Source organism: Microtus pennsylvanicus, chromosome 5, assembly GCF_037038515.1.
Source record: "Microtus pennsylvanicus isolate mMicPen1 chromosome 5, mMicPen1.hap1, whole genome shotgun sequence".
NCBI classification, from domain to species: Eukaryota; Metazoa; Chordata; class Mammalia; order Rodentia; family Cricetidae; genus Microtus; species Microtus pennsylvanicus.
This window is the reverse complement of record NC_134583.1, coordinates 125,823,910-125,851,624: the sequence shown is the minus strand read 5'-3', so window position 1 is coordinate 125,851,624 and position 27,715 is coordinate 125,823,910. Positions and strand designations below refer to the sequence as shown.

Sequence of the window (27,715 nt, the reverse complement as noted above, 5' to 3'; positions counted from 1 at the left end):
CCTGCTCAAAGTCCCAAGGCCACCAGAAGAGCAGCGGCGTCTCTCAAAAGGCTTGCCTAGTATTATGGACCCCACTGCCTGAACCCCAGGCCATGCTCCAAAGCCTGGCTCTAAGGAGGCGTCTCTGTCATAGGCCCTTTAGACTACAGTTATGGAGGGGTGACTGGGGCTGTCCCTGATACCCCTAACTGCTCAGGTGTGCTCACACACTGGTCCCCTCCCCACCTCCAGACACACAGCACAGCCCCCAGGCTGGTACAAAATCACCTTTATTCACAGACACAGTGACCCAGTTCACAAAGGAGGCAGTGCTACCTCTGTTCTAGCAGAATGGACGATGGCTTCTTTTCCCACCTCCAGCCAGACAGCCCAGTGCTCGGACTTTCTCCATCTCTCAAATGACCCCGAACTGGATGGGGCAACTTACCAGCTCCAGCCTGCTTTCACAGAAAGGGTCTACCAGGCCGAGTGACTAAAGAGAGGAGACCCAGGGTGGCACAGATTCCCCAGGTCCCTACAAGGGCAGTGCAGGCAAATGTCCACCCTGGCACCCCACTCTCAATGCTTCCCCAGTACGTTCCCCCCTAGGAGACACCCCAGAAGAACTCCCAGGAACCACATGAAGAGTGTTACACAGGGGAAGCTGTGGTTTGGAGGGTAACCTCTGGCCGGAGCCGTAGAACTGGCTAATGGCCAGCACAGAGCCCCAGACCCTGCCTGTCAAAGGCAGAAGCCATCTCTGAGGGTATTAGACCAGCCATCTGAGGGCCGAGGGCTGGAAGAGCCCAGGCTAAGGCTCCATAGTAACCCTGAGCAGGCAGGGAGAGCAGCAGTGGTGGACACTTGCTTAGCGGGACTAAGAGCCCAGCCTTCAGGGTCCACCCTTCTAACAAAGATCTCCATTCTGGTCCCTGGCCCATATGTCAATAATCTCCCCCAACCTTCCAGAACTTTTGATGTCTTTATAGAGATAAACTCCTGGAGAGCAGATGCCCTTGAACCAACTACACTAACGTAGCTCCTACCCAGGGAGGAAGGGTACGGGTGGATGCCAGTGTCCAACATCCAAGAGAGGCTTATCCACCTCTTGGGAGGCCTCAGCTTGGAGTTCCACCCAAGAATTAGCAGGACTGCCCAAGAGCCTTGTGTGAGGGCCTGGGGAATTCTGGGTGACTGCTCTCTGCTGCCCCCTTCACCGGGGAGCCCCCCAATAGTAGCATTTTAAGAGCCCCCAGGTTAGAATTAACCCACAAACAAAACTCACAAACCAAATAAATAAATAAATTAAAATAAGGAAAAGGGCTGTCCATAGCCCAGGAAACCCCCACCCCACTGAGGGCTCCTGTCCCTCCTGGGCATACGATGGCAGAATCAGCCCAGGCCAAGGCGGGCACTGAGATGAGGGAGATCAGGCCCTAGGGGTGGCTGTGGACCTGTTCTTTGAGACCCTGGCAACAGTAGGGCCCACCTCAGCCTACACTGCAGGGCACCCTAGGCAACGGCACCAGTGAGATGATTGGTGCAAGTTATGGCAAGGAGAGGTCCTGAACGCGGCAGGTTGGCACAAGGTCAGGGACCTAGGACCTGGAATCTTCTGCAGCCTGTCCGTTTACCCACTCTGGGTAAGGAAAAAGAGACAGGACATGCAGTTTGCATCTGTCCAGGGTGAGAGGAGTCCACTGGCCTCTTCCTGAGCTGCCCAGGGGAAGCTACATGTTTGCTGTCTCCAGGTGCCACACGGGCAGCACAGCTTAGAAATCTGCCTAGATCGTGAGGGATGGCAGCAAGCTGAGACTCTGCTTCAGCCCCTCACCATGCAGAAACCTGGGTAAAGAGGAGATTGTGGGGTAGCCTTCTCTCCTCCCCTCCACTCATATGTACTGCTTGTGCCCCCCCCCACACTCCTTGCCTTAGACCCTCTCAGCCCAAACCTCCAGGGACCTTGGTTTCCCATGTTTAATGGAAAAGGAAGAAGAGTTTTGAAAACGTAGAAGGGACCCTGTTGGCTTCGCCCTTCGCTGTTGCTGGGCTGACGTCTGCGGAAGTGGGCGTGTGGGTGGGCTCTGCAGTGGGCTATGGGCTAGGAGCTGCGGTAGGTCTTGATGATGTCCTTGATGGGGCGGCGGCAGATGGGGCAGCAGGCGTGCAGGGCCTTCTTGAGGCGCAGGCCACAGGCATAGCAGAGGCACATGTGGCCACACGTGTAGATGACTGTGTCCACTGCGTGTTCATAGCAAATGGTGCACTCGTCACTCCACTGGCCCAAACCTGGGGTCACTGGTGACTCGGGCAGGCTCACAGGTGAGTTGGGGGCCGTCCCTGAGAGCAAAAGCACCAATCAGAATGGGATGTGACCCAGCCCAGCCTAGGGTTTATGAGAAACGGGATCCTGGGCTCATGTCTTCCTCCACGATGGAAAGCCAGCTGTTCACACTGGCATCCCACCTCCCTGCCCAAAGGAAGAAGCTGAGTTCCAGTAGTTAGGCCCCGGCCACACAGCCCCAGACCAGGGCCAGAGGAGCAGTGACAGGAAAGGAGGAAAGGAGAAAAAAAAGGACTTCCTAAATCTTCTGAGGCATGAGCCTCCTGCACTAACCCTGGGTACATTTCCAGAGGTCCTCTGGAAGATCAGATACACTCTCTGGGCTTCATGGCGCCTACACACATATTCACACGATGCATACACACATGCGCACACACATACACACAAATTTAAAATAATCTTTATAAAAAAGATTATTTTTAAAAAAGCAACAGCTACACATCTAGTGGTTTGAACAGGAACGGCCTCCATAGCCTCAGGTATAAATGCTTGGCCCATAGCGAGTGGCACTATTAGGAGGTGTGGCCTTGCTGGAGGGGGGCTTTGAGGGCTTAGAAGCTCAAGTCTGGCCACTGTGACAATTCTTCCTTCTGCTTCTTACAGATCAAGATGTAGGTAGAACTCCCAACTCCTCTTCCAGCACCATGTCTGCCTGCACACTGCCATGCCCTGCCATAGCGCTAATGGGCTTTGAAACTGTAAGCCCACAATTAAGGGTTTTTCTTTACAAGAGTGGCTGTGCTCGTGGTGTCTCTTCACTGCCGCAGAAACCCTAACTGAGACATCTGAAGAGCTGTGTCAACAGAGAGGAGGGCTGCCCTTCCAGAGGACCTGAGCTTGATTCCTGCACCACATCAGGTAGCTTGCAACCGCCTGCTGCCTATAATTCCAGCTCCGGGGCACCCAGCACATCTCCATCCTCATCAGGCACCTCACGCGTTCATGCATGCACACACACACTCAAAAATAATTAAAATTATTATTATTTTTTAAGAATAACAGTCCCCTGGTGAGAGCTTCCAGCCCCAGCCCTAACAAAGGCTGCACGGCCGGTCCCTCTCTGAAGAATATACGTATGAGAAGGGAAGCATGACCCAACCCCAGGGCCTTGGTACTCACCGCCAGTCGAGCCACCCAGAGGCCCGGAACTGCAGGTGCTGAGCAGGGGATCAGAGAGGCGGCTGCCCAGGGCACTGGGAGAGGTTGGAGTGGATGCAGGTGAGCAGGGGAGAGATGGGCCGCCCCTTTCAGCCATGACGGTGGAGCCTGAGAAAGGGGGGGGATGGGCCACAGTGCCATTAGCCTAATAGAGAGAACTTCAGTTCCTACCCCCACCGAGGGCCCCCATGCCTGCCTGTAGGACAGCACGGGCAGCAAGGTTTCTTGCTCCCAGCAAGCTCATGGTTCTGCTTTCCCTATATTCCGGTCATACAACCTCTCCCTCCCTTCTTCCCTGCCTAGTCCTTCCCAGAGGTACACTGTCCACAGGCGAGACTGGGGACAGAGCCTTTGCCCTCTTGAGACTATCCTCAAACCTCAGTCCTTGGGCAGCCATGGCTCCCCCAAAACACTACCTCATGATCACTGACTAGCCATACCCAGCCACACAGCCTGAAGAGAATCCAGCTCTGTGCCCTAGCAGAACCATGAGCTTGCTGGGAGCAAGAAGCCTCGCTGCCCGGGCTTTCCCACAGGCCCTAATGCTCTGTTACAACTGTTAGCTCTAACTCATTTAATGGTGTCATCATTTCTAAGATCAATGAATGTTCACACGCTGGGTCTCTTTTCTCCTCCTCCCTCTTCTCCCCTCCACACTAGAGACTGAACCTAGGGCTTCACTCGTGTTAGCGAAGCATCTGTCACTGACCAGTGATCCAGTACCCTTATTTAGCTTTTTAGTTTAAGATAGGATCTTACTAAGTGGCCTAGGCTGGCCTCAAACTTCCTCTGCAGCCCAGGCAAACCTTGAACATCTGGTCCTCCTGCCTCAGCCTCCCAAATAGCTGGGGTTGCAGGCCCAGTTCATACAGTTTCTCTTACTACATTGATATTTTAAATAAACTATCATCTCTTTTCAGAAATGCGTACCTATTTGCTTTTCTTACCCTACCGCATGGACTAGCATTTTCAAACCTGTCTAGAAAGCAACTCTGATATAGTTGTCTGTAGTGAAAACAGTTTGATTTACCAGTGAACACAAAGGAACCTGATGGTGGTGTGCATATGGATAAAGGAAACAGCCCTGAGTTATCAGCTTATGGGGGACTTTCACAAAGCCAAGCATTTACTGTACGGGGAACAGTCAATCTTCCCATGCTGCTCCTGGCTTTGGTTTCCAGTCAGGATTCCCCAGCACTTTGCTGGCTGACATGCCCAATTCTCCAAACAGTTAGGAGCTATTAACAGACAGTGAGTTCTGGGTGGTATTTCTTGACATCCACCTTGACCCACTTACCACCTGAGACAGAAAAAAAATCCCATGTTCTGTTTTCGTTCCCTTTCGCTCCCTCTTATGAACCCTTCGGATGACAGAGCTACTCTGCGGTTATGAGGTGGGGCTGATGCAAGAGCATGCCTTGCCTCTGGGTGGCTTCTGTTCCCTGAGACGCAGCTAGCGGAGTCGGTTATCTCTCACCTCAGCTCACATTTGTGTGGGCGTGCTTCCCAGCCCGATTTCATTTTCACCTCCCTTCCTGTTTGATTTTGTTTCCTCTAATCTGATTTCATCTCCTTCCTTCCTGGTTTATCTTTCAGCTCTAATTCCTTGGTACTCTGGCCTCACTTCCGGGCGTAGCTTTTCTTCTTGCAGTCTGGTCTGTCTGGAACTGGAAGTCCACACTGATTTTCATCCCATTTCACAAGCTCTCCACACTCACAGTCTCAATGGCACCACATACACAGACACAAGCAGCGGGCTGCATGGGCCCCTCACAGCAGGCGGAGCTCAGAGAGCAGCTGAGGCTAGCTCACCTGCACACACTACCAATCCTACCACGATGCCTGGGTTGAGCCATGGGGTTGAGAGGCCCAGGTTTCCCTAACCTTGGCTAAAGGCTTAAATAAAAATATAAACCAGTTGGGCGTGGTGGTGTACTCCTTTAACCCCAGCACTCAGGAGGCAGAGTTGGGTCTCTCTGAGTCTGAAGCCAGCCTGGTCTACATAATGAGTTCCAGGACAGGCAGGGCTATTTAGAGACCCTGTCTCAAAAACAACACCAACAAAATCAGAAGTCCAGAATCTACCCTACAGCGACAGCATTCGGATCTCTGCAGGCAGGATTCAGAGGTCTGCCGTTTACAGTGAGGCTAGTGAGAGATAGCCCCAGGGTAAAGCCACCCTGGTGGCTGACTTCCCATGCTGAATAAAGAGAAAAGCGAGATATGGAGCTGAGCGCAGGCACTCACCTCTCTGACAGCAGGTGGGTGCCATGTGACCCCTCCCATTCCTGCCAGCCCCCCTCCACTAGGATGGACTGTTCTCTCAAACGGTGAGCCAAATCAGACCCATCTTCCCTTCACTCGCCTTGTCAGACATCTGGTCACAGTAAGGGACACTTATCCCATAGAACCAACCAGAGAGTGTGGCTTAATGTAAGCCCACACCCTCCAGTCCTTTCAAAGGGTTTGCAGCGCTGCAATCTCACGTCCGAAGGCCACCTGCTCAGGCATTCCCCTACTCTGACGCAGGTATCAACCCAAGAAGACAGCAACTTTTCTATTACCATTTTTCTGTTTTTGAGACAGCTTGCTAAGAAGTTCTGGCTGAACTGAAAGAAATATGCAGACCAGGTTAGCGGTGAACTTGCAGAGATCCTCCTGCCTCTGCCTCCTAAATGTTGGGATTACAAACGTGGACCACAACAACCAGGCAAACTGATTTTCAGTAAGGCTCACAAGAACCCTGAGGAAACTTGAGTCTCAGTTCACTGCTAGTGTAAACTCCCTTTCCCCGATTTTTAAGCTGAGGCATATGGATCTGGCCAGGCTGTTTGTGTCCGTTCGGATGTGAGTTGATCTCTCCCAGCCATCAGTGAGCCAGAAGTTTCCGCCCCACCCAGAACTCACCTAGGGTGACAGGCTAGCTGCTAGACCCTAGCAGGATCACCCCCGCACTCACCGAGGATGCGGACCTGCGTGATGGCGCCATGCAGGCTGAAGAGCATCCAGAGGGGCTGCGAGGCATCCACGCACAGTTGCATTCCGGCTGCCGCACCGTTGTGACTCAGGTGCAGCTCACCGTCGGCGTTGACCACCAGGCCCAGGATGTCACCGCTGTGCAGAGGCCCGGGCACTCGACACACCGCCCAGAACTCCTTGCGGTCCACTAGGGCCTCGGGGCTGAAGGGCAAGTCGGCAGGCCGCAGCGTGCCAGGGTCGCACGTGGTGACACCAAAGGACAGCGCGCCAGCCCGCGCACCGCCGGAGCGCGTGACCTTGATGAAAATGGTCTCGGCCACGCGCACCGGCCGGCTGGTGAAGACGAGCGCGCGCTCGTCGCGCCCGTGCTCCAGGCGCGCCACCGTCTGCTCGTCCAGGATGCGGACGTGCGAGCCAGCGCGCAGCGCGTGGAAGCGCAGGTCGCCGTCGAGCTTCGCCGGCAGCGCGCGGCTATGCTGCGAGTTGAGCGAGTTCTGCGGGATCGGGCAGCCGGAGGGCGGTGCGCCATCGTCGCCGTCGGTTCCCGGCACGTTGAGGTCGCACAGGCTCACGGACAGGCGCGCCTCGTCCGCCTCGCACCGCAGGGACGGCCGCCGGAGTGCGGTGAAGGAGCGCGGCCGCAGGCAGTCGGGCAGCACCAGCTCGCTGTCTGCAGCGGGGAGGGCGAGAGACCGGGCGACCGTCACCGTCCCACAGCGGTCGCGCAGTCTGCCTGCGCCACCGACACTAAAGATGCTCATTCGTTCGGATGCAAAGTTGGAAAGCGAAGGGGGCGCGGGAATGTTCTTTTTAAACAAAGCATACCGCTGGAAGACACCAACTTCAAGGCCATCTAGTTGCTTCTAAATGCTTTCCAGCCAGCAATGCTTTCTCCTTACTGTCTTCAGTAACCCTGCAGAACTTGCAGTGTGCTGATTCTTAAACTGTATTAGGAGGACCTTTTCTTTTTCTGAGAGTCTCATGTCCCAGCCTAGCCTCGAACTCTGTATGTGCCACAGTGCCGCTAAGACTTACAGTTTTAGTGGGTTGATGCCCTGTACCCTCAGCCCACCCTCAGCCCCTCCATGGGAGAAAAAGATTTCTTAAATTCTAATCCCTAGGACTTCCCTACTTTATTTTAACATCTAGGATTTGCCCAGAAGTCAGTCTTAGGTGTTATCTCTCAGGCACCATCCACGATTGTTTGTTTAGAGAACAAACTCTCTCCCCCTCCCTCCCTTTCACCCCCTCTTTGTCTGGAAATAGCCAAGTAGACTGCGCCGGCTAGCTAGCGAGTCCCAGGTATCCCCCAGTCCACAGCAGTGGGATTATAAATATACCGATACATCCTGCCTTTAAAAGACAGCTAACTCAGGTCCTTGTGTTTTGTGCCCACTGAGCTATCTTCCCCAGTCCTCAGAGTGGCTTTTACACAAGCAATAACTATTAGTCACAGGTACTGTTGAATCTGTAACACTCTAGGAGGCCAGAAGGGACCGCTCTCTCCCAGTTTCTTTGCATAAACAGTGACATCTAAAACCAATACTTAGGCTTTGAGGTTATCGTCACGTAAAGACATTAATATGGAAGGAATTTAAATTCATCCAAGAAATAGACTTTTGAGAGCAGCTTCACCGAGCTTCCAACCTGTCTCACTAATCCAGACAGCTGATACAAGCTTCATTCTGAAGACAATACATACACTCCAGCAAAAAGAAGCACACAAGGCTGCCTGTTAGCCAGCCACCCAGAAGGGGGGGGGGGTGACCTTTTCCATATTTGGATTGTGGCATGACAGATTCTTTTAGGTGTATTTTAGGTTTTCGCTAATGCAAAAATTGAGTTCTACTCTAAGATAAACACCAATGATGTTTAACCTTCGGTGAGTAATAAGCCGTTTTGAAAATGCAATAACGTCGGCCCATCTCAGAACACTGTCACTAAATTCTGTGCACAGCTTCTGGGCATCCAGGACGTGTGTTAAGCCCTTCCATGGGCATGGACGTCGGGCTCAAATCCCTGCTGTGCACTGCACGTGTTTCCTTTTTCACACCCACTGGTGTCTCACTGTATCCCGAGCACCTCATTTTCATGCCAACAGCTGCTTCCAGCCTTGTTCGTTTAACGGTATGCTATGTCCCTGCTCTGTGGATCTGTAACCTACAGTGAGAGCAACAGGCGCTAACCCCAAATGTTATCCTTCAAACAGCCCGTGGAGGCCACCCCACTGTAAACACTGCTCAGGGGTGCTGGGTGACAGCCACTGAGTAAGTAGACTCAATATTGGCAAGGTCTGTCCATCCCCCAATGCCACATCCTTTTGGGGGGTCCTGGGGGGTTGGTTTTTCGAGGCAGGGTTTCTCTGTGCAACAGCCCTGGCTGTCCTGGAACTTTCTCTGTAGACCAGACTGGCCTCAAACTCACAGAAATCCCCTTGCCTCTGCCTCTTGAGTGCTGGGATTATAGGCGTGCTCCACCACCGCCCAGAATCACACTCGTTTCGGATAGAACCCCTTCTGCAGAGTTGGCATTCCCAAATCTGACTGGCACCACTGTAAGCCACACCATGACCTATGCCTCCCTGTGCTGAGGTGACAGGGGTTCCCAAGTCCTCTGGCAAAGCCTAGAAAACTAAGCCAGCAAGAAGAGCCATCATTGGCCTTCCACTGAAGGTGGAGGAGTCGCAAAAGCCCCTCTCTCTACCTCTGCCCGAAGCTGCTATCTGGACTCAGGAAGGTTAGCCGCTGCCCTTCCTAAGTCTCGGGCTGCTCCGAAAGCCTCCCGGGGCCTGACTGGTTGGGGTTCCCAGTATCGCCTTGGCAAGGAGGAGGGAACCAACCGGAAAACTTGATTATTCCAGGGAATTGACTCTGACAACGATGGCAATGGCTTGAAGGCTGGGGATGTTCAGAGGCAGAGGTGAGGGGAAGAGGGGGGACAGGAAGGAAGAGGAGGTCTAGGGAGGGAAATAGGTGGGGAAAGCCTGGGCCCTGACTTCTCAGAGATTCCAGTGCTGGGCCTTGGGGACACTAGGGAGTTGAGAGAGGAGACAGAAGTATTAAGGAAAAGAGAAGCCGATGGTTCAGAGAGGCCCACCCATGACCTATCGGAAAGATCGTACACGGGCTACCCCATACTCTCAGACAGGCTGGTCTGAGCCCTGGAGCTGAGCAGGCCATGGTGTATGTAGTTCACAGCAGTGCAGGCCAAAGCTGTGGACACTAATTGAGGAAGCAATTCAATAAACAAGAAAGGGCTTTGTCCTCTGAAGAGTCGGGTTCTCTTAAACTGAATTCTTCATCTCTGTATCTAAAGCACCACACCGCTTGATGTCTGAGCCTGTAGGAGAACACATCTCCTCTCCCTCCATACTGAAGATTGCAGACACACATTCCCACCACTTAGAGAGGGAATAGACCCAGACAGTACTGAGGGTGTGCCCTGAGAAGCTCAAGGCTCAGAGTGAATATGTACTCCAAATAACACAACTTAAGAGTACTTTGAGTATCAGTTAGTTGGTTTTTGTAACCAAAATCTACATACCGGTAGGCAATATATTGATAGGAACATAGATGAGTGTAGCAAATTTGAAGTTATCAGTCGGGGTTCAAATCCTGATGACCTTGGACAAGTGGTTTAACCTCACGGGACCTTTCTTCTTCAGCTGTGGGAGACATATCTGACTTCTGTAAAGCCTGTATTGTGAGGTTCCCCTTGGAAGGATGCTTCTGGGATGTGATGGGGTGAGGCCCACTGGACACTTGGTAAAGTACCCGGCACATGTGATCACATGTCAGTATGAGCCACTCTTTCCACGTCACCAAGGGCTCTAGGGCACTCCAGACCAGGCAGTAAATGTTCTACCTGGTACTTAGCTGGTGGCCTTTGTGTAAGCAACTTCCCCAAAGCATTAGAGAATGGAGCCAGATGCCTGTCTTGACAAGCTCTGGCAGGTCAGGGGTGGGCAGACGCCCCATTGTCCAGACAATTTCAGATATTAGCATTTTGGGGTGGGGGCATGGCCAGTGGTAAAGCGTATGCCTAGCATGCACAAGGCTCTGGGTTCAAACCCCAGCACCAGACACCTACACAAATAGGCTGTCCATGCTCTCTGTAGACATGAAAGTCACAGTGGGCACCCAGGAAATGCTCTTTGGATGAAATCACTGACTAAAATCCCAGGAGAAGCAGCTCCATGTGGAGATTAAAGGAGAAGGAATGCGAGGGTGGACAGAGAGGGGGCAGACAGACAGACGGACAGGCTAGGAAATGCACTTATTGGAAATGTTGCTGAGCTAGGAGCTGAGGCTCAGGAACAGCTGGAACTGGCTAGACTCAGCCCAAGAATGTCTTCTCCCCTTCCTCTCCAGCACTCGGCAGGAGCAGCTGCGGGCAGCCAGCAGGCTCCAAATAGCTGTCCTAGCAGCGGGTCAGCTGCGCGAGGCCCTGAAATAGCTGCAACTTGAGACGTAGAGCATCCAGCACATGGCAGAGGCAAAGGGCCTCTGGGTGAGCTAACATGGAGCTGGGGCACAGCCGTGTCCAGCCCCCAGATCAAGAGAACACCTTGGGACTCTCCCAGGATGAGGCTAACCTGGAGCCACAAGCCATGGACGGCCCCACATTAGGAAGCAACAAGTTATGTAATCAGCTGCCTGCCTGGGAGGGGTTAGTGATGGAGGCAGAGGTGGCACAAGATCTTGAAAGGAGCTGCTCAGCCAGGTGGTGGTGGCACCCGCCTTTAATCCCAGCACTCGGGAGGCAGAGGCAGGTGGATCTCTGTGAGTTCGAGGCCAATCTGGTCTACAGAACAAGGTCCAGGACAGGTTCCAAAAGCTACAGAGAGAAACCCTGTTGGGGGGGGGGGGCTGTTCAGCCACTGCACTTTGTGTCCCTTGGTGCCTGCCAATTCTGGGGTGTAACAGTGGCTCTGGACCAGAGCAGAAGGGCGGAGCTGTTACTACCCTTGTTTACTGAGCCATGGGCAGAGAAGAAGGGGCCTGGCAATCAGCAGGCGGCAAATTTAGGCTTAGAGGCAGGAAGAATCCAAATCAGACTCAGCTGCAAGAGTCTTAGCATCTCCATTTGGATAGGAGCTCAAAGAAAGCGAAGGGGTAGGCAACCCACAGACCCCTGCCATCTTCTCACTCAGCCTTGCCTAAAATGCCCCCGGGGAGAGCTCACCACCTCAAAACCCTCCTAGTCCCTGTGTCTGTAGAACTCCAACTGTTGGAAAATAACTCTTCTTGGGTGGGGCACATAGCTCACTTGGTAGGGTGCCTGCCTAGAATACACAAAGACCTGGGTTTGATATTCAACTCCTGACCAGCCAGGCACCTATGGTATACACATCTGTAATCCCAGAACTTTGGAGGCAGGGCGGAAGCATCAGAAGTTCAAAGTCACCCATCCTCAACCACATGGTGAATCTGAAGCCAGCCTGGGCTCTGAGAAACCTTGTCTTGCAAACAAAAGCTTTCCTGGTTTGGATTCTTCTGTGGTAGACTGTTCCCTTGGGCCCCCTGAATCTCTTTGGGATAAATGTCACCTTGAGGGCAAAGCTCTCCCTCCCAAGCTGAGAAGGACTTGCCCAGGCAGCAGAACAGGCAGCCGGTGAAAGGAACATCCAGTGTCGTATTGCTGGCGAGTTCGTGGAAATCCACCTGAGCTAGGCCATGGGTAACGGTGGCTGGTGGTGAGCGCTAAGGGCCAGCTTAGCCTGGCTAGTGGCATAGGGTGGCACTGGCTTAGGGGCCTCTTTTGAAGCTGGGCCACCACCAGCACAGACTCTTGTTTGTTTGGATTCTCACATCCGCAGCGCTGGGTGATCTTTTAGCACAGGGTTGCAGCAGCCAGCCCCCTTTTGGAAGGTGCTGCCAGTACGTTTACTGTCTCCATAAACATCCTCCTGCTGGTCTGCTTCTGACCCAGATGGGAGAAGGAGCCGTGCAGGGAGGCAGGACACAGCTCAGATGAGCCAACCCTCTGGGCAGTACCCTGAAAACCACACTAGCCTCCACCCTTTCCCTTTGAACTCAGCTGTGGGCAGCCCAGAAGAAACAAACATGTTCCTGAGGCCCAGCATCACTTGAAGTCAGACTCCTGGGCTGAATCATGGAGTCGGAGGTTCCGAGAATCATTTGATATAGTAGCTCTCAAACTTTTGTTTTGTTTGTTTGGTTTTGGTTGGATATTAACTTTGGTTGTATGTTTTCAGTTTTTGAGACAGGATTTTGTATCTCATGCTGGCCTGGAACTCACAGTGAACCTCCTACCTCAGCCTTCCAATGGCTAGAATGACAGGTGTGAGTCACCACACCCACCCAAGTGTTCATCTTTAAAGTAGGGGTACCTCTGTTTCAGCACCACCAGACCTTGCACCACGCCCATCTCCCTATGTCTCTGCACTTTGCTGTCTCAGAGATGTCCTACGGAGCCCGAGGATTCCAAAGAACCCCACTGGAGAACCACAGGTATCATCCCAGATCTTAGACTTCATGGTTGTCCTTCATGACAGAAGACATGCATGGAGTTTTCTATTTAGTGATAGTGACCAGGCAAATATGGCAAATTGGGTATTCTTTTTTAACGTAAAGACAAGACCAGTTCTCACACTGTAGACACTTTCCTATATCTGGGAGCCTCTGCAGATACTGGTGAGCTATGTGGGGCATGGATCTTTATGCCCAAGCAATCCAGAGGCCAAGGCAAGAGACACTGGGAACTGCCCACAACTTGCAAGCAGCTGGGTCAGGTCTTAATTTGGTGGCTCTCTCCTGCTTCTGAAATGAGGGCCTGGTGCCCCGTTCTGCAGGACCCAGCTCCTCCCTGCCCTCAGATATCACTATGACCCTCTCACCCCTGCAGGTCTTACCAAGGCCCCTAGAACCACATCTACAGCCAATGAGACACTAGGTGGCAATGTGGCATTGCCTTTTCTGTAGGTGACAGAGAGTCCAGGTTTGGTAATCCATGGACATGATCTCATGCTGCCCAAGCTAGTCTGCTCTAGGACAGAAGAACCAGATGAAGCTCTCGAGAATCTGGGGATATTGGGCAGTCAGACCTGCCCTCTCTACTGAATCAGATACCCTGAGACCCCATTACCTCTTTCTTGGTCCAACATTGCAGTAACTCTTGGTAACCTCTACTCCACATGAGTAGATGATCCTTCCTACCCTGAGCTCTCATATGCCCTGTTCTAGACAAGACAGATCCTGGGTGATTACCTAGAGGTAGGCATTCAGACTTAAGTGGGACTTATAGCTAGAGAAGCTGGAAGGCAAGGCAGCCTAGGCTCCAGGTTCTAAGAAGCCACTACCCGCTGCACAACAAGCTGCAAGTCATTAGACCTCTCTGCAAAATACATGTAACCCTTTCTTTTGCACAAAAGGTGCACAGCACCTTAGAAAACAGGACAATGAACCACGCAACCCACTGAAACCTGCATGTGCCCCAGGCTCTCAGGGGAGGGTGTGTCATCCAATGGAAGGGAAGGAAGAAGCTAAGATGGAGCAGTGGAGGGCTTCAGACCTGGGCCTTGTCACAGTTGGCAAGACCTGAAGTGAGAAGAAAAAGGGAATGCCTGGAAGAGTTTCTGCAGAAGGAGCAGTAAGATTTGGGGAGAGAGGGGGCATTGGATGTAGCCCAGGTTGGCTTTATGTAGCCCAGGCTGGAATCAGACTCAGTATGTATCTGAGCATGACTTCATCCTCCTGCCTCTGCTTCCCATGTCTATGCACCACCATATCTGGTCAAATTATTCTTTTTAGGGAAAACTGTCAAAGAGGGAGAAACCCTCATCTGCATAGCATCCCCACTGTCTACCCTGTCCTGGGACGGGTACAGGCTTCTTAAACTACAGTTGCCTCTGGATCCCAGCCGCTAAGGTTGAGCATAAACATTGGTTAAGCCAGGGAAGCAGCAAGGTCACCTAAGTGACAGCGGAGCTCTCAACCATGTAAGACACACTCAGCACACCTGGGACGGTTACAGCTCCCGGGCCTTGTCTCAAGGGACTGAGGAGGCTCTCGGTGCAGGGCTGCAAAGCTGGACCACTGGATGAGCAGCCCCTAGAATCTGGATCTGGCCCAAAGCCACCTGTGTCTTCATGAGTAACACCCCCAGCAGGTAGGTGAGGCTTTCCACCCAGACCTAGAAGTATGCTTTGGGAAGAGGGGTAAGAGAAAAAGAACCGTTGCAAGCTGCCACTTCCAGCCCTCAGAGACTGCCACTACCACTCCGATGTGGCACCAGGTCTGGTCACACCGACCTCATGTCCAGATTGACTGGGGGTTCCAAATTCCAGACCAGAGCCACCGGAGCATTTAACTTGAAGCACTTTCTCTCTCTCTCTGTCCCTCTCTCTCTGTCTCTGTCTCTCTCTGTCTCTCCCTGTGTGCCTGTGTGTGTCTGTGTGTGTGTGCATGTGTACATGTGTGTGCCCAGTTGTGCACAACCCTCATGGCCACGAGCTGCCTGCTGCCTTTCTTCTTCACGCTCCCTTCCAGAACGGGACTTCCCTCTTGGCTCACTCCCCACTCTGTGCCAGTGCGCACCCATTTATGGCTAAATTGTTCTTCAGCCACTCCATTCTCTTCACCAACTTGGATTTCGCTTCCCACAAACGTCCTCCAGGATTGTTCTCAGCGGCACCCTGCAGTTAACACTTCGGACCACACTTAATTGCAGACTTAGATTTGGGCCACGTCATATCTGTGTTATGGCCTGACCCCCTTCATAGCTATGATATGGCCTGACCCCCTTCATAGCTGTGATATGGCATGTCCCCCTGCATAGCTGTGATATGGCATGTACCCCTTCATAGCTGTGATATGGCATGTCCCCCTTCATAGCTGTGATATGGCATGTCCCCCTTCATAGCTGTGATATGGCATGTCCCCCTTCATAGCTGTGATATGGCATGTCTCTTAGTGAAAAACTCATCAAGGTTTTTCAATTCTCCCGTTACTCTTTCTCTGCACAGAGCCCAGGCCATGGCAGGCACGCATTCAGCATGAGGTCCAGGACACCTTGTGAGTGGAGTCTGGGCTCACCAGCCTTTTGCAAGATCATGGCTGCTCTTTCCAACGTTTTCTTTTTGGGACACAGTATCATGTAGTCCAGGCTAGCCTTGAACTCACAATACTCCTGCTCAACCTCCTAAATGCTGAAGTTACAGGCCTGTGTTCAACACCGAGTTGAGAAGCAAGGAGACCACGAGAAACTGGGATAGGAGTTTATCTGTTCTAGTATTAATCACCCCATAAAAGTTGTGTTTATTTGGTTGCTGGCAGGCCTTTCTTCCTGGAGGTACGAAGCTGTTATTCTTGGAGATACCATCCCAGGTCTGGGCCAGGGCACCCGCAGGAAAGAGGGTGAGCTACTGAGCTCTGGCACATGGGGACATGGCCTGGAAGGCCTGGAGTCAGCCTGCTGACTGTATCTGGACTACAGTGAAGGAGAGTTAAGTCCCCAGCCTCTAAATTGTCTACTTCTTCAGGGACACAGCCCATCCATCTATGGGCTGGCTCAAATAGCGAATGTGTGACTACCTACTACACACAGTGAACCAAGAACTACGCCTGTGCTCTGAACACCGGACAGGACGGGTGGGGGCTTTGGCTCCGCACACCAAGCTGGAGGGGCCAGGGGAACCTGGAGGAAGTTTCTAATGGTCGAATAATCTTTGGTCAAATTATCACCCCAAGAGAGACAGACTGGCCCCAAGGAAGGGGACAACTTTGTTAGGAGAGTGAGCGGGCTGCTAGGGGGGACAACAAAAGATTCAGATATGCTGGACATGGTGGAACCTAACATGTGGATCCGTGCCTTTGCCCCATCTCTCCTCTCAGTCCATCTTCTCCCCCAACCTTCCTCCCCATCTCTACCCCTGGCCCCCATCTCTCTTGTTTTCTACACACACACACACACACACACACACACACACACAAGTCAATTTAGGAGATGCAAAATGGAGAGCTATTTTAATCTACTGATTGACTTCAGGGGCCATAATCCCTGTTTGAAAATGCCAGGGACTGCAGTGATTTACGCCGGGACAACAGTTACAGGCCTGGGCCTCACAGAGAAGGCAGAGTAGCCTGCAGCAGTTCCAAGGGCAACCGAACTACTCCGGACAAACCCATGTATAGTCACAGAAGGGGTGGGGGTCAGGCTGGGCTGGACAGCCTGGGCTCCAGAGCCAGCACGAGGCCCTGCTGACTCTCCTCCAGCCTCCACCCTACCTACCCTCAGTACCCTGAATGTTGGAGGCCCCATGGCACTAGGCACACCCTGTTGTCCCCACCTGTCTAGTCTCCTAAAATGGGTAAGGCCCAACTTGAACCTACTCTTTCAAGAAACCTCTCGAGATTCTACCGCCACAGACCTGAGCCTCCTTTGCCTTCCTGCCTCCTTCTCTGAGGAAACCCGCCGGACACCCGCAGGAGGGCCGTGGGAAAGACTCGGCTTTTATGGTGGAACTCTGCGTTCAGACCCAGCTCAGCCACATCCCTACATGGGCAGGCCAGGCCTTCCACAGACCTCAGTCTTCTCCCTGCCAAATGGGGATGGAAAACACCCTTCTAGGTTAAGTGAGCTAAGGGTGGAAGCCTCCCAGCAGATGAAAGGGATGCTATGACCACAGAGGTTAGCAATTTACATCCAGGTTGTAAGTTGATTGAGTCCTGGTGTCTCCTTTGCCTCCCTAACTGCCCAGAGAGCCCGGGGCTGTCTGAGCATAGGGCTGGTCTCCTTCAGCCCCTCCCGCCTGTTCTTCTCTTCAACTAACATTTCCCAACACTTCCTTTCAGCCAGCCCCCGATTCTTCCCTCCCATGCTACAACCTAAACCCAGCAAAACCTGCAGGGTTAGATAAGATAGTCTCTAGAGCAGTGGTTTTCAGCTTTCCTAATGCTGCGGCCCCTTTAATACACTTGCTGTGTTGTCAGGACCCCCGACCATAAAATTATTGTCACTATTGTATAACTGTAAATTTGCTATTATGAATTGTGATGAAAATAATCTGCATGTTCTGACCTGTGAAAGGGTCTTTCGATACCCCCAAAGGGGTCATAGGTCACAGGTGGAGAACTACGCTCTAAAGGACACAGGCAGGGTAGGATCTGGGTTCCTTCTGCAAAGAAACTCCTGTCCTATGGGGAAGCAGACACAAGGATGGACTGAGGCTCCCAGAGACTACAGAGCTGTGGTGAGAACAGAATAGAGAAATTCTACCCAGAGGTCTCTCAGGGAGGAAGCAGCCTCCAAACTGAGCCTTTAGACAAGAGTGGGAACTGTCAGGAAAGTTGCTCTTGGCCAGACCTGGTGGTGCAGGCTTGTAATCTCAGCTACTTGGGAGGCCGAGGCAGGAAAATGGCAAGCTCACAGCCAGCCTGGGAGGCCCAGTGAGATCCTGTCTCAAAATGCAGAGTTCAAAGCTCCCATTCAGTGTAGACCACTCGCCTTGCATGCTGGAGGCCCTGGGTCCAGCTCTCAGTCCTGAGGGGGCAGGCGGAGGAGTATTCTTAGACTGCCGAGGGAGGACAGGGTGTTGCTCCCACTCCCCGTACAACAAGATGGTGACTTTCTCAGGAGCAAAAAGTCACTCACTCTCTGCCCTCTACCAGGCAGCAGGGACCTGGGTAAAACACTTCAGAGCAGATGGTTGAGGCTGGACTGGATGAGCGGCCTGGGACTCAGGCTTAAGCTCTGGAATTCTATTGCCTTACAGTGTGAGGCCCAGGGGACACCAGAGCAGCAGGTTATCAGTTGTCCTCCACGTGATACCATGCACCCGCCAATCCTCACATGGCCATCCTTTGAGACTTCCAAAGTCTGCACCACAGTCATGATTGCTGCCCCCCGGTACACACAGGCCAACTACCTGGTGCAGGCACCCCTGCACCAGACCGGGACTCAGCCCAGATCTGTCTTGCTAGCTAAGGCACATAATTTTTGGCAGGTGGAAGCCCTCAGGTACAGCCAGTACATGGAGGAAGCGGAGGAGGCCGGCCAGCCAGCCCGGATGCCCTTCTTCGGTAGCTGCCACCAGGAATAGCCTGTTTGGGGCTCTCAGCGTGTCAGCATGAGTGCGGGAACACTTTTATTGACTCGAAAAACAGAAAGTTCCCAAACTGTTAGTTAACAAAAACAGCCTCCTGGTGTTTGGAGCTGAACCCGGGCTCCCGGCAATTATTCACGTGGCTCTCTCTACTTTCCCAGCTTTTTTTTTTTTTTAAACTCAAGTCAAAGTGCTCCGAAAACATCCACAATTTCTAGGCTTAGAAGGCAGAAAGGAAAACAGGAACGGGTTTTAAACCCCCTCTGTGGCATTTCTCTCTGCAAGAGAGAGGGAGTAGAGACGGGGACAGAAGTGGCAAGTGTTGGCTAGACGTGTCTCCACTACCCAGGACAGTGTGGTGATCAGCCGCTTTAACTCTTCCCAGGACCTGTCTTCCAGATGAGGAAGCTGTAGAGTTCACATGTCTGCAAGCACACACTTGAAGATACATGTGCACATATATCAATCAAGCTAGGAAGACTCCATCACCAGCTCCTTGGGTGACCTATGCAGTCTGAGGCCTCTGGCAGTCCTGACAGATGCCATGACCAGGAAGCCTATCCCGTGATGATCCAGCTCATCTTCTGATGTTCCCCTAGTAGCTCCTATGGGCTGTTTGTCCTTCCCCTCCCCGTGCAAGGCCTAAGATAAGCTGAGGGGTCTAAAGCCCCCCACCCCCCACAGTGCCTCCTGCGTCCCTCTCCCATACACTTAGCATCTTTGCAGAAAGGCCCTAGGGTAAGGATGAAGCCCAGGTGCCAGGACAGCTGTAGGCCAGGATGTAGCTTGGGGCTGGGCAGACCCAGTGTGGAGAACTGGTTGTACCACCCATCCGTGAAGGACTCAACATCCCTGAATGTGAGTCTCCTCAAAGAAAGTCCTTACTTCGTACGTATACCTTCACTGACAATGGTTACTGAAAGCAACATTAATCTCACCAGGGCAGGGTCAGGGCTTCCATTTCTGGTGGTGAAAGTTGTGTATAACTCAGAAAGCACTCTGAGGGCGGGGTTTGTGGGTCATGATCTCACTAAGCTTCACTTGCCAAAGCTGTGGCCAGGAGGGGGACACCACAGTCCATAGAAAGCCCTGGAGTTGTTCTGAGCTACTTAGGCTCTGTACAGCCCCCGTGACTCATGGGAACAAAGGTTAGTCCCAGCACCTGAAATCTGAAGGGACTGTCCTGAGACTAATGAAGCAGAGGGATGGTACTCACCAAGCAGCTGGACACCCCGCGTGAGGCCGTAGACATCCACCAGGGCCCAGAGCGGGTCAGCTGTTCGGACCCCATTGAAGAAAAGCATGGCGGCTGAGTCATTGATGCGGTAGAAGACGCGGCCCTTCTTGTCCACCCAGAAGGCAATGATGTTGCCCTCATTGGCAAACTCTTCGGGCAAAGCTTTGGCCCAGAAGCCACTCTGAGACACCAGGTCAGGACAGGCGTACTTGGGCAGCGAATCGGGGTGGATGTGGGAAGGGTCCTTGCTGGTGAAGCCAAGTCGCAGGGCCCCGCTCCAGCAACATTGCTTCTTGGTGATCTGGCCACAGGAAGTGGGGACCCTCAGCCTAGCCTCTCCCCTGTGGTCAGATGACCAAGGGGGGAGGGGTGGGCTCACTATAGACCACCCTCAGCCAACTCTTAGGAGTGCCTGGCAGCCAGAAAACTCGCAATGTAACTTATTCCCACCCAACCCCCACCCCAGGGGGCCTTCCTACAGCTTCGTGAAAGCCACTCCCATTGAGTCTTATCACCCAGGAAGGCTAGGAAAGGAGTGAGGATGAGAGAAGAAAAAAAGGAGAGGGGGCAGGCTGCCAGTAGCGGAACAGCAAGCAGGCCAAAGAAGTCAAAGGCAGGGGTCGGGGGTGCCCACCTTCAGCCTGACTTGCTCGTAGATGAGCACTGGGCGGTTACTGAAGGTGATGGCGTTGCAGAAGCTGGCTTGCCTCTTGACGGCCTTGTGACTGAGGTCCATGAGGATCTGGGAGCCCTTAGTGTAGGGGTGGAAGAGCAGCGGCGTGGCCGGGAGCCCCCCGGCTGACAGCACAGGCGGACAGTGCTTCTGCTTGTGATGGCATCGGTGAGAGGTGACCGGGAAGGAGCCCCCGATGGAGTCTGCAAAGGAATAGGCCACAGCCTCAGAGAACGCAGTGGGACCAAGAGCCTTGCCAGGATCTCGTTGCGGAGGGCCGAGGAAAAAAGGGCAATCGCCCACTGGCCAGCATGTCTGCCTTCTCCAGCACAGCCAGCTGTAACCACCATCCTTCCTTCCACTGTGTTTTCCCAGCCACCACCTTCTGCTGCAATGATTCTCAGCCTGTGGGCCGTGACCCCTTTGGGGTCACATATCAGATATTTACATTATGCTCATGACAGTAGCAAAACTACAGTTATGAAGTAGCAACAAAAATAATTTCATGGTTTGGGGTCAGCACAGCATGAGGAACTGTACTCAGGGGTCTCAGCATTAGGAAGGTAGAGAGCCCACTGGGCTGCTGGGTTCTTGGTCATCCACCACCTCCATCTTCTCCTCCCCTCCAGCATCAGCTGCGATGGCCAGTAACCCTGTCCAATACAATTGGCTGCCACTCCCAGCATCTTCTCTGTCACTCCTCATCTTATATGTGACACTCATCACCAACGAAATACCAAGTTCTGTCCTTGGCACTGAACAAACATAACACACACGTGGCTTTGTCCTGAAGTCAACAGTCCTTCCCAGGACATGGACATTGACGGAAATCACCATACAAAATGACACACACCAGGAAACTTGCCTCTCAGGGGCTCAGCTGATGAGGCAGAGCTGTGGCAGAGTTGTTGAGCATGGAGCCAGTGGCAGCTTCAGTGTCGAGGATGTCACCTTCCTCCCTCAAGGCCTTCCCTATATACCTCAGGCTTCACCCCTGCTTAACACTGCCCATGCCAGTAGCACTGGGGGCACCAGACAAAAGCATGGTACTTCCTTCCTTCCTGGTAAACATCTCAGTGGGACAGAGGGCAGGACAGGCTTGGGGGCAGAGCAAGCGCTTTACAGATGTGTGGCTGGCAGCCAGGAGACAAATAGGAACAGTAGCACTGCAGGAAACGGTACCTGGTGGCTTCTCTGGCACTCATTGGCTGAGCGATACTTCCCTCTCTGGGATACTGGTTGACCTGTGCCTCAGGATCAGCAGCTGGGTGGCATCCTTACACGGCACCCTCTCTTCCCCAGCTCCCCGTGCCCCACCAGTCTTACAGGAAATGAAGCCTGCCCATCTGGTCATCTTAAGCAAAGAACCATGACAACAGAGGAAGGTGGAGGGACGTCCACCTATGACAGGGCTTCTGGGGTGTCTCAGATTTTAGTCCTTGTAGCACAGCAACTTATTAATGCAGCAAGACGCAGTTAGCAGCCAGCACGGACCCCTCCACTCTCTCAGCAGGGACCATGCGCTTCTCTAGAGCGCATTCTGGTGTGCCAGGCCCGAGGGGTGGGGCAGCATGAGAAAGCCTGGCTCTGCTCTCTCCAGGAAAACAAGACGTTCTAGAACTGGTCAGAGGTGCAGGGATTCTGGCAGCCATCGGACCACAAGGGCTGGAATATCTCAGGAGTCCCAGAGTTGGGTGGGCTCCCTAAGTGGACAGTAGAATTTCCAGCCACTGACGTCCCCCATTACTTGGTCCCAGGAAGGGCTCATAAGAATTTAGACTACCTCACAGGGGGTCCCCATGCCAAGGTGGGCTGACACTCTAACCTTAACCACAAGTCCCCTTCAACTGTGAAGTGAAATGGGTGGGTGGAGACAAGGCATTCCGGCAGCCTCCGTGCAGGGAGTGAGAAGCCTTTGGGTCTTCCTCTCCTGTCCACACTGTGGTTCCAAGGCTCTCAGGTCAGTCACCGAGCGACCCCCAGATGCTCTTCTCAAGGTGGCTGTGTGATCACCACACAAAGCCAGCTCTTTGGTCTACTGGCCATCTTCTCCCCGTCAACCACCAGCTGCTTGGCAGCCCCAGCTAAGTACCTGACCCACACCCTCCTCAACTCCTCCCACAGTCTGAGGGGAGTCCTTGACTCCCCACATCCCGGCTATTGATCCCACCATCCACACTAGCATTCCTGGATTCAGCCTCCTCCTGTCTGCCCTTCTGTCGAGAGGGCCAGGACCTCCACACAAACGCACCTGAACTGTGTGTCCTGTACACCGCTAGTGTGTAAAGTCCTCATACGGTGCCAGGACCACCACATAGAGGCTCCTGTGGGCCACACTGTGAACGGGACCCTCGAGGTGGCTAATGTGGCTGATCAGAGTGACTGCCACCCTGAAGCCCTGCTTCTGCTCTCTTCCTGACACATCTGACCTGAAAATGACCTGGGCTGTGGGGAGAGAAAGCGCCGTGAGAATTATTGGATGCATGGCTCTGACACCAAGGACCCAGATGGGGCAGCTGGAGGCAGGCTCCCTTCCGTCACTTGGAGGGTCGCTGTGAGGTTAGTATTAGATGAAGAGGAAAAGCTAGGATTTGACTGTGCCCCTCCAACAGGTGTCCAGGATGCTTTACCCAACTCTGTATTCAATACCAGAGCTCATCTCCCCATGGTTCTGGAGCGGTAGGTGGAGGGAGGTGCTGACCAGGCACCTGCACCCCAGCAAGGTACGGTAGCAAGCCTGAGGACTTTGCGGCTACTCAAGAAGAACCCCCATCCTGCCACCAGTTCCCAGCCGAGGTCCAAGGCAGCCCTTTGGGGACAAGTTTAAGAGCTCATGGAGCCTCCATGCGGGCCCTTGCTGATGCTGACGAGGAGTGAGACTCCCCCAGGGCCTTGTCTTCCTTGTACATGTAAGCTGCCAACACAGGCCTGACCCTCCTCTGGAGTAAAGACCCCATGGCCCCCATCAAGCTCTGAATTACGGTGGAGTCTGACGGCAGAGCTGCCAAGGATCAGGGAGGGCATGCGAGGCAGCACTAACCCTGAGGCAGGGCCCAATAATGCCACCGGACACAGACCCGCAGACGTTAGCTTACACGTGTGGTCTCTCGGTCAGAGTGCACAGATCTGAGTTTAGTCCTGGCCATCTCCAAGCCCAGTCAATCTCCCCGTGTGTGGATACTGCATGGTGCCTCAGCTTTCCTATCTGTGAAACGGGGTCACCACAGCCTTCAAGGTATCAATTGAGACAATGTAGGGACAACTCAGAAAGTGGCCACTGCTGTACGGTCATTGTGAGGTACACCACCCCATGCCCTTCCCACTTCCATGACCTCTGCCCCGCTGGTCCCACTGACCACACCCTTTCTTTCTCAACCCCACCTGAGCTTCTGCAAACCTCTCCAGTCTTCCAAGGCTCAGATGAACCCCATGGCTCTTGAGGCTACCTTGTTCTGACCCTTGGCTCTGAATACAAGTGCCGGCCTCATCTTCACCTTCTACACAGCCTGGCTCACTTTCGGGGGAGGGAGCAGGGATGGGGGCACGGGTGGAAGGGGTGGGAGGAGATGGCAGAGCAAAACCCATGAACATTGGAAGCAGGAGGCCTTCAGTTCACACCCCAGCCAGGCTGCGAAATCACTGTCACCAGGCAAGTTACTTTCTCACTCCGGACCTTGAGTTCTTTATAAAAAGAGGCTCTTGGGGCTAGAGAGATGGGCTGAGAATATTTACTGTTCTTTCAGAGGACCCGAGTTCTGCCTCAACACCCACTTTAGGCTACTCACGGTCACCATAACTCTACCCTCAGCAGGCATCTGTGTGTGTGTGTGCAGATAGCCCCCAACACACACACAGAGAGAGAGAGAGACAGACAGACAGACAGACACACACACACACACACACAGAGATACACTAGTTTAAAATAAAAAAATACATCTTTTTTTTTTTTTTAAATAGAAGCTCCTAGCTGCCTTGCTTATTTCTCCCAGCTATGGTAAGTACGTGGGGAGCACAATGATTCAAAACAATTTTCCAAATTTTAACACCTGAGTCTAACATAAAGTTTTTTGTTTTAAACAAAAGTGACGACTATGGGAGGAAGTGTCCATTTATTTGATCTGCAAGAAGCCGAGCTCTGCAGCCTCGCCTTCTCTCCAACGTAGCTCTGGTCTCACCGCACTGCATGCTGGGCCTGACTCGGACAAGATGGTGTGTATTCTCTGACCGGGGCTCCTTCTGCAGGAGCAAGGAGCCAGAAGGTAGGAGACAGTGATGGAGGTGCTGTCCAGCTGGGCAGAAGCAGAAGTGCTTCCTTGAAGGTCTCCATTTCCCCAGTGACCTCACCTCCAGGCATGGCTCCACCCATTTCTCAGCTTCGAACCCTTCCCTCCCCTGCCCACCATGGACCGGCCCTTTTCTTGCTCATCCTACAGACTTTAAGGTCTTCCGGGAGTCTCTCTGGGACCCTGAATACAGACTTCTGGGGACCTATCTATCCAAGAAGAGTGTCCCTCACCACACGGGTCACCCCTAAGGCACGCATGTTCCAGGGTGCTTTCCCTCGGCAATTCTGCATCCACTGGTTCTGGGCATATGTATCTTCTCAAGAGCTGAGAAAAGTCCCTCAGACAACTCTCTGCCTTCCTGTCTGTGTCTACCCTTTCCCATGATGGACAGGGAGGCTCCCTGGAGGAAGGGCTGCCATCTTGTTCTTTGATATTTTCCAACATTCTGCTCTGAGCACAGAATAGGTGCTCAAGCGAATGATGAAAAGAACCTGCCAGGGCAGTGGTCCTCAACCTTCCAACCGCTGCGACCCTTTACACAGGTCCTCGTGCTGTGCTGACCCCAACCATAAAACGATTTTTGATGCTGCTTCATAACTGTAAGTCTGCTACTTAATGGAAATACTGTGTTTTCCAATGTTCTTATGTGAACCCTATGAAAGGGTCATTTGGCCCCAAAGGGCTTGTGACCCACAGGTTGAGAGCCACGGTGCTAGTGTGTGGTTTTCATCTGAACATTTGCTTTGTGCTGTGCCCTTTCTGGTGGCCAGTGGAGACACCAGAAAATGAAGGGAGACATTTCCTCTCTTCCCAAGACCCCACACTCCATACTTGACTACAACCCTACAAGACCCTCTATCAGCTCCGCATTGCTGGAAGAAAGGAGGCGATCCCTGAGGGATGGTCCTCCTGTACCAATCTTTGCATCCTCTGTGGTTCTTACCCAGCCTGTCTCACCTTCCCAAACCCTGTGAGGTGGGTGTCTGTGGGAAGCTCCGCTATTGAACTTGGCCCAAGAGGGCCATCTTGGCCTCTGGGCCCTCTTGTTCCTTTGTGGCCCCTTCTAAAGTAGATCCTGGCTGAAGTAATGAAATCTCACTCCCTTTGGGTTGTAGAGGACTGTCACTTCTGTCTTGGCTGTTACTGTCCTCTCTGGAATTACTCCCTCAGGGGAGGCCAGCTGCCATGCCTGTAGGGAGATGTGGGGAGGATCAAGGACTGCCAGTAATTGTGAGTAATCTTGGTGATGGCTCCCCTCCAGGTGAGCCTTGGAATGAGACAGCAGTCCCAATGAACTGACTGCAGCCTGGGAAAGGAGAACCCAGGGGCCCCAGGGGCCCCAGGAAAACCACATAATTCCAGGGCGCAAAAGCAGTGAGCGGGCTAAGCGCTTGCAGTTTCAGGCTGTGGGTCTGGGGGTACCGCAAAAGACAGTACCATATTGATGGTCCTGGTTCATGGCTTTCAGAACAAGGTCACAGAGATGAGCTCTGAGCTCTGAACCTGTCACACTGCACATGGGCTCCTCACTGCCCCTACAAGTCCGCTGACCCACTCAGCCTGTCCCCTGCCTTCCGCCCTCCCTGAGCCCATCTGGAGATCCCTCAGTCTTGTGTGCTCTTGCTGTCATGACCCAGCATGAAGAGCCATGCTAACACCCCATTATCTGCCCCCTCAAACCCTGACAATGCATATAGCGTGGCCTGAAGCTGCCTGCCGCACCAAAGGGGTACATGATGATGTGGGAGGGGAAGGGACGGCAGAATGGCCACCCCATGGACAAATTCATCTCTAAGCTGAGCGTCCTGCCCACTCCCTTCGCTGGCGGTGACGTCCCAATCTGATGTTCCCAGCAGCCAGCAGTCACACTCTGTATCATCACCTGGGAGGGAGACCTTCTTCCTGTTCTACCTTAAGGTTCCACAAGGGGATTTCCAGATGACTCAGCCTGCTGTCACCGTCCCTGTGCTCCCAGGACTACCCCAAAACCAGGTCTAAACAAGGAAGGCGTGGCTCACGTGGATCCCTGCCCCACAGGATGTCACCCTCAGCTCTCCTCACATACATCCACACCCACTTTGCACGCACACAGATGGTTACTGGAGAAGGAGAAAGAATTTCATGAGGGTCAGTGCTCTCTCTCTCTCTCTCTCTCTCTCTCTCTCTCTCTCTCTCTCTCCCCCCCCCCCCGCCCCACCAGTCTCTGCAGCCGAGATCTTTCACAGCCAGCCTCTCTCATGTTCCCACCCTACAACATGGGTGTCTATAGGAAGCACCCCTACCTAGTCCCTGGTAACCGCCCCACACACACCTCCTAGACTTCATGCCTTTTCTGGGCTCTTCCCCTCCAGTATGGGCTGGGCCCAACTACTCACTTCTAGGTAGCTGGTGGGCATGCAGAACAGTGGGCAGGAACACCTAAGGAGCATTGTCCTCGGGGCCAGCAGGACTGAAGGCAGAGAGGCAGCAGGGCCTATGCCTATGTACATTCTAGCAAGCACATGTGGACAAGAGACCCTCCATGAAACCCTCATGGATGCTCAGCCCATGCCAAGGACGATGCTTGACGACCTCTGGATCAGCCAACTTGGTCCTTCCGCCCACTCTGTCAACAGACATTCCCGCCCCATCCAGGGGCCAGCTTAGGCACTAGTCAGCAAAAACAGAGCTTTGAGCTTTCAGCCAGGACATGCCCCTCTCCCCTTCTGCCTGCAGCTTTCCTGGCCTCATCACCCAGGTGCCCAGCTCACCCTCACCATCTCTTAGCTCCCCGACACTTCTGTACCCACTTCAGCTCCAAACCAGGCCTGACTCCACACTCCTCTCCCTCTCCCTACAGACCACGGCCTCTGGTGCCCACTGAGGCCAAGTCGCAGACTGAATTATGTTGGGACAGCCTGTTGCTTAACCCTTTCCCCCAGCTGGAAGGCTCGGTGGCTCCACAGCCATGGGCTATAAGCGGCTAAATTCCCCCCTCCCACAGCAGCTCTGTGCT

At 53.2% G+C, this 27,715-nt stretch overlaps 1 protein-coding gene across 3 annotated transcripts in view; it reads right to left on the bottom strand.

Annotated features, from left to right (window-relative positions):
* Positions 1-251: 251 nt before the first annotated feature.
* The window catches only part of Neurl1 (neuralized E3 ubiquitin protein ligase 1), a 79,574-nt gene continuing 52,110 nt past the window's right edge, over positions 252-27,715 (bottom strand). For 2 of the 3 annotated variants that reach the window (XM_075974333.1, XM_075974335.1), the window contains exons 2-6: positions 20,396-20,637; positions 19,741-20,062; positions 6,441-7,130; positions 3,443-3,589; positions 252-2,319 (exon numbers count right to left, since the gene is read on the bottom strand). In XM_075974333.1, the coding sequence (XP_075830448.1) occupies positions 2,081-2,319; positions 3,443-3,589; positions 6,441-7,130; positions 19,741-20,062; positions 20,396-20,637 (1,640 nt within the window). In that variant the 3' untranslated portion in view covers positions 252-2,080. Of the gene's footprint in view, positions 2,320-3,442; positions 3,590-6,440; positions 7,131-19,740; positions 20,063-20,395; positions 20,638-21,299; positions 21,394-27,715 lie in introns of those variants that run through there. The other variant, XM_075974336.1, reaches the window with a different exon arrangement.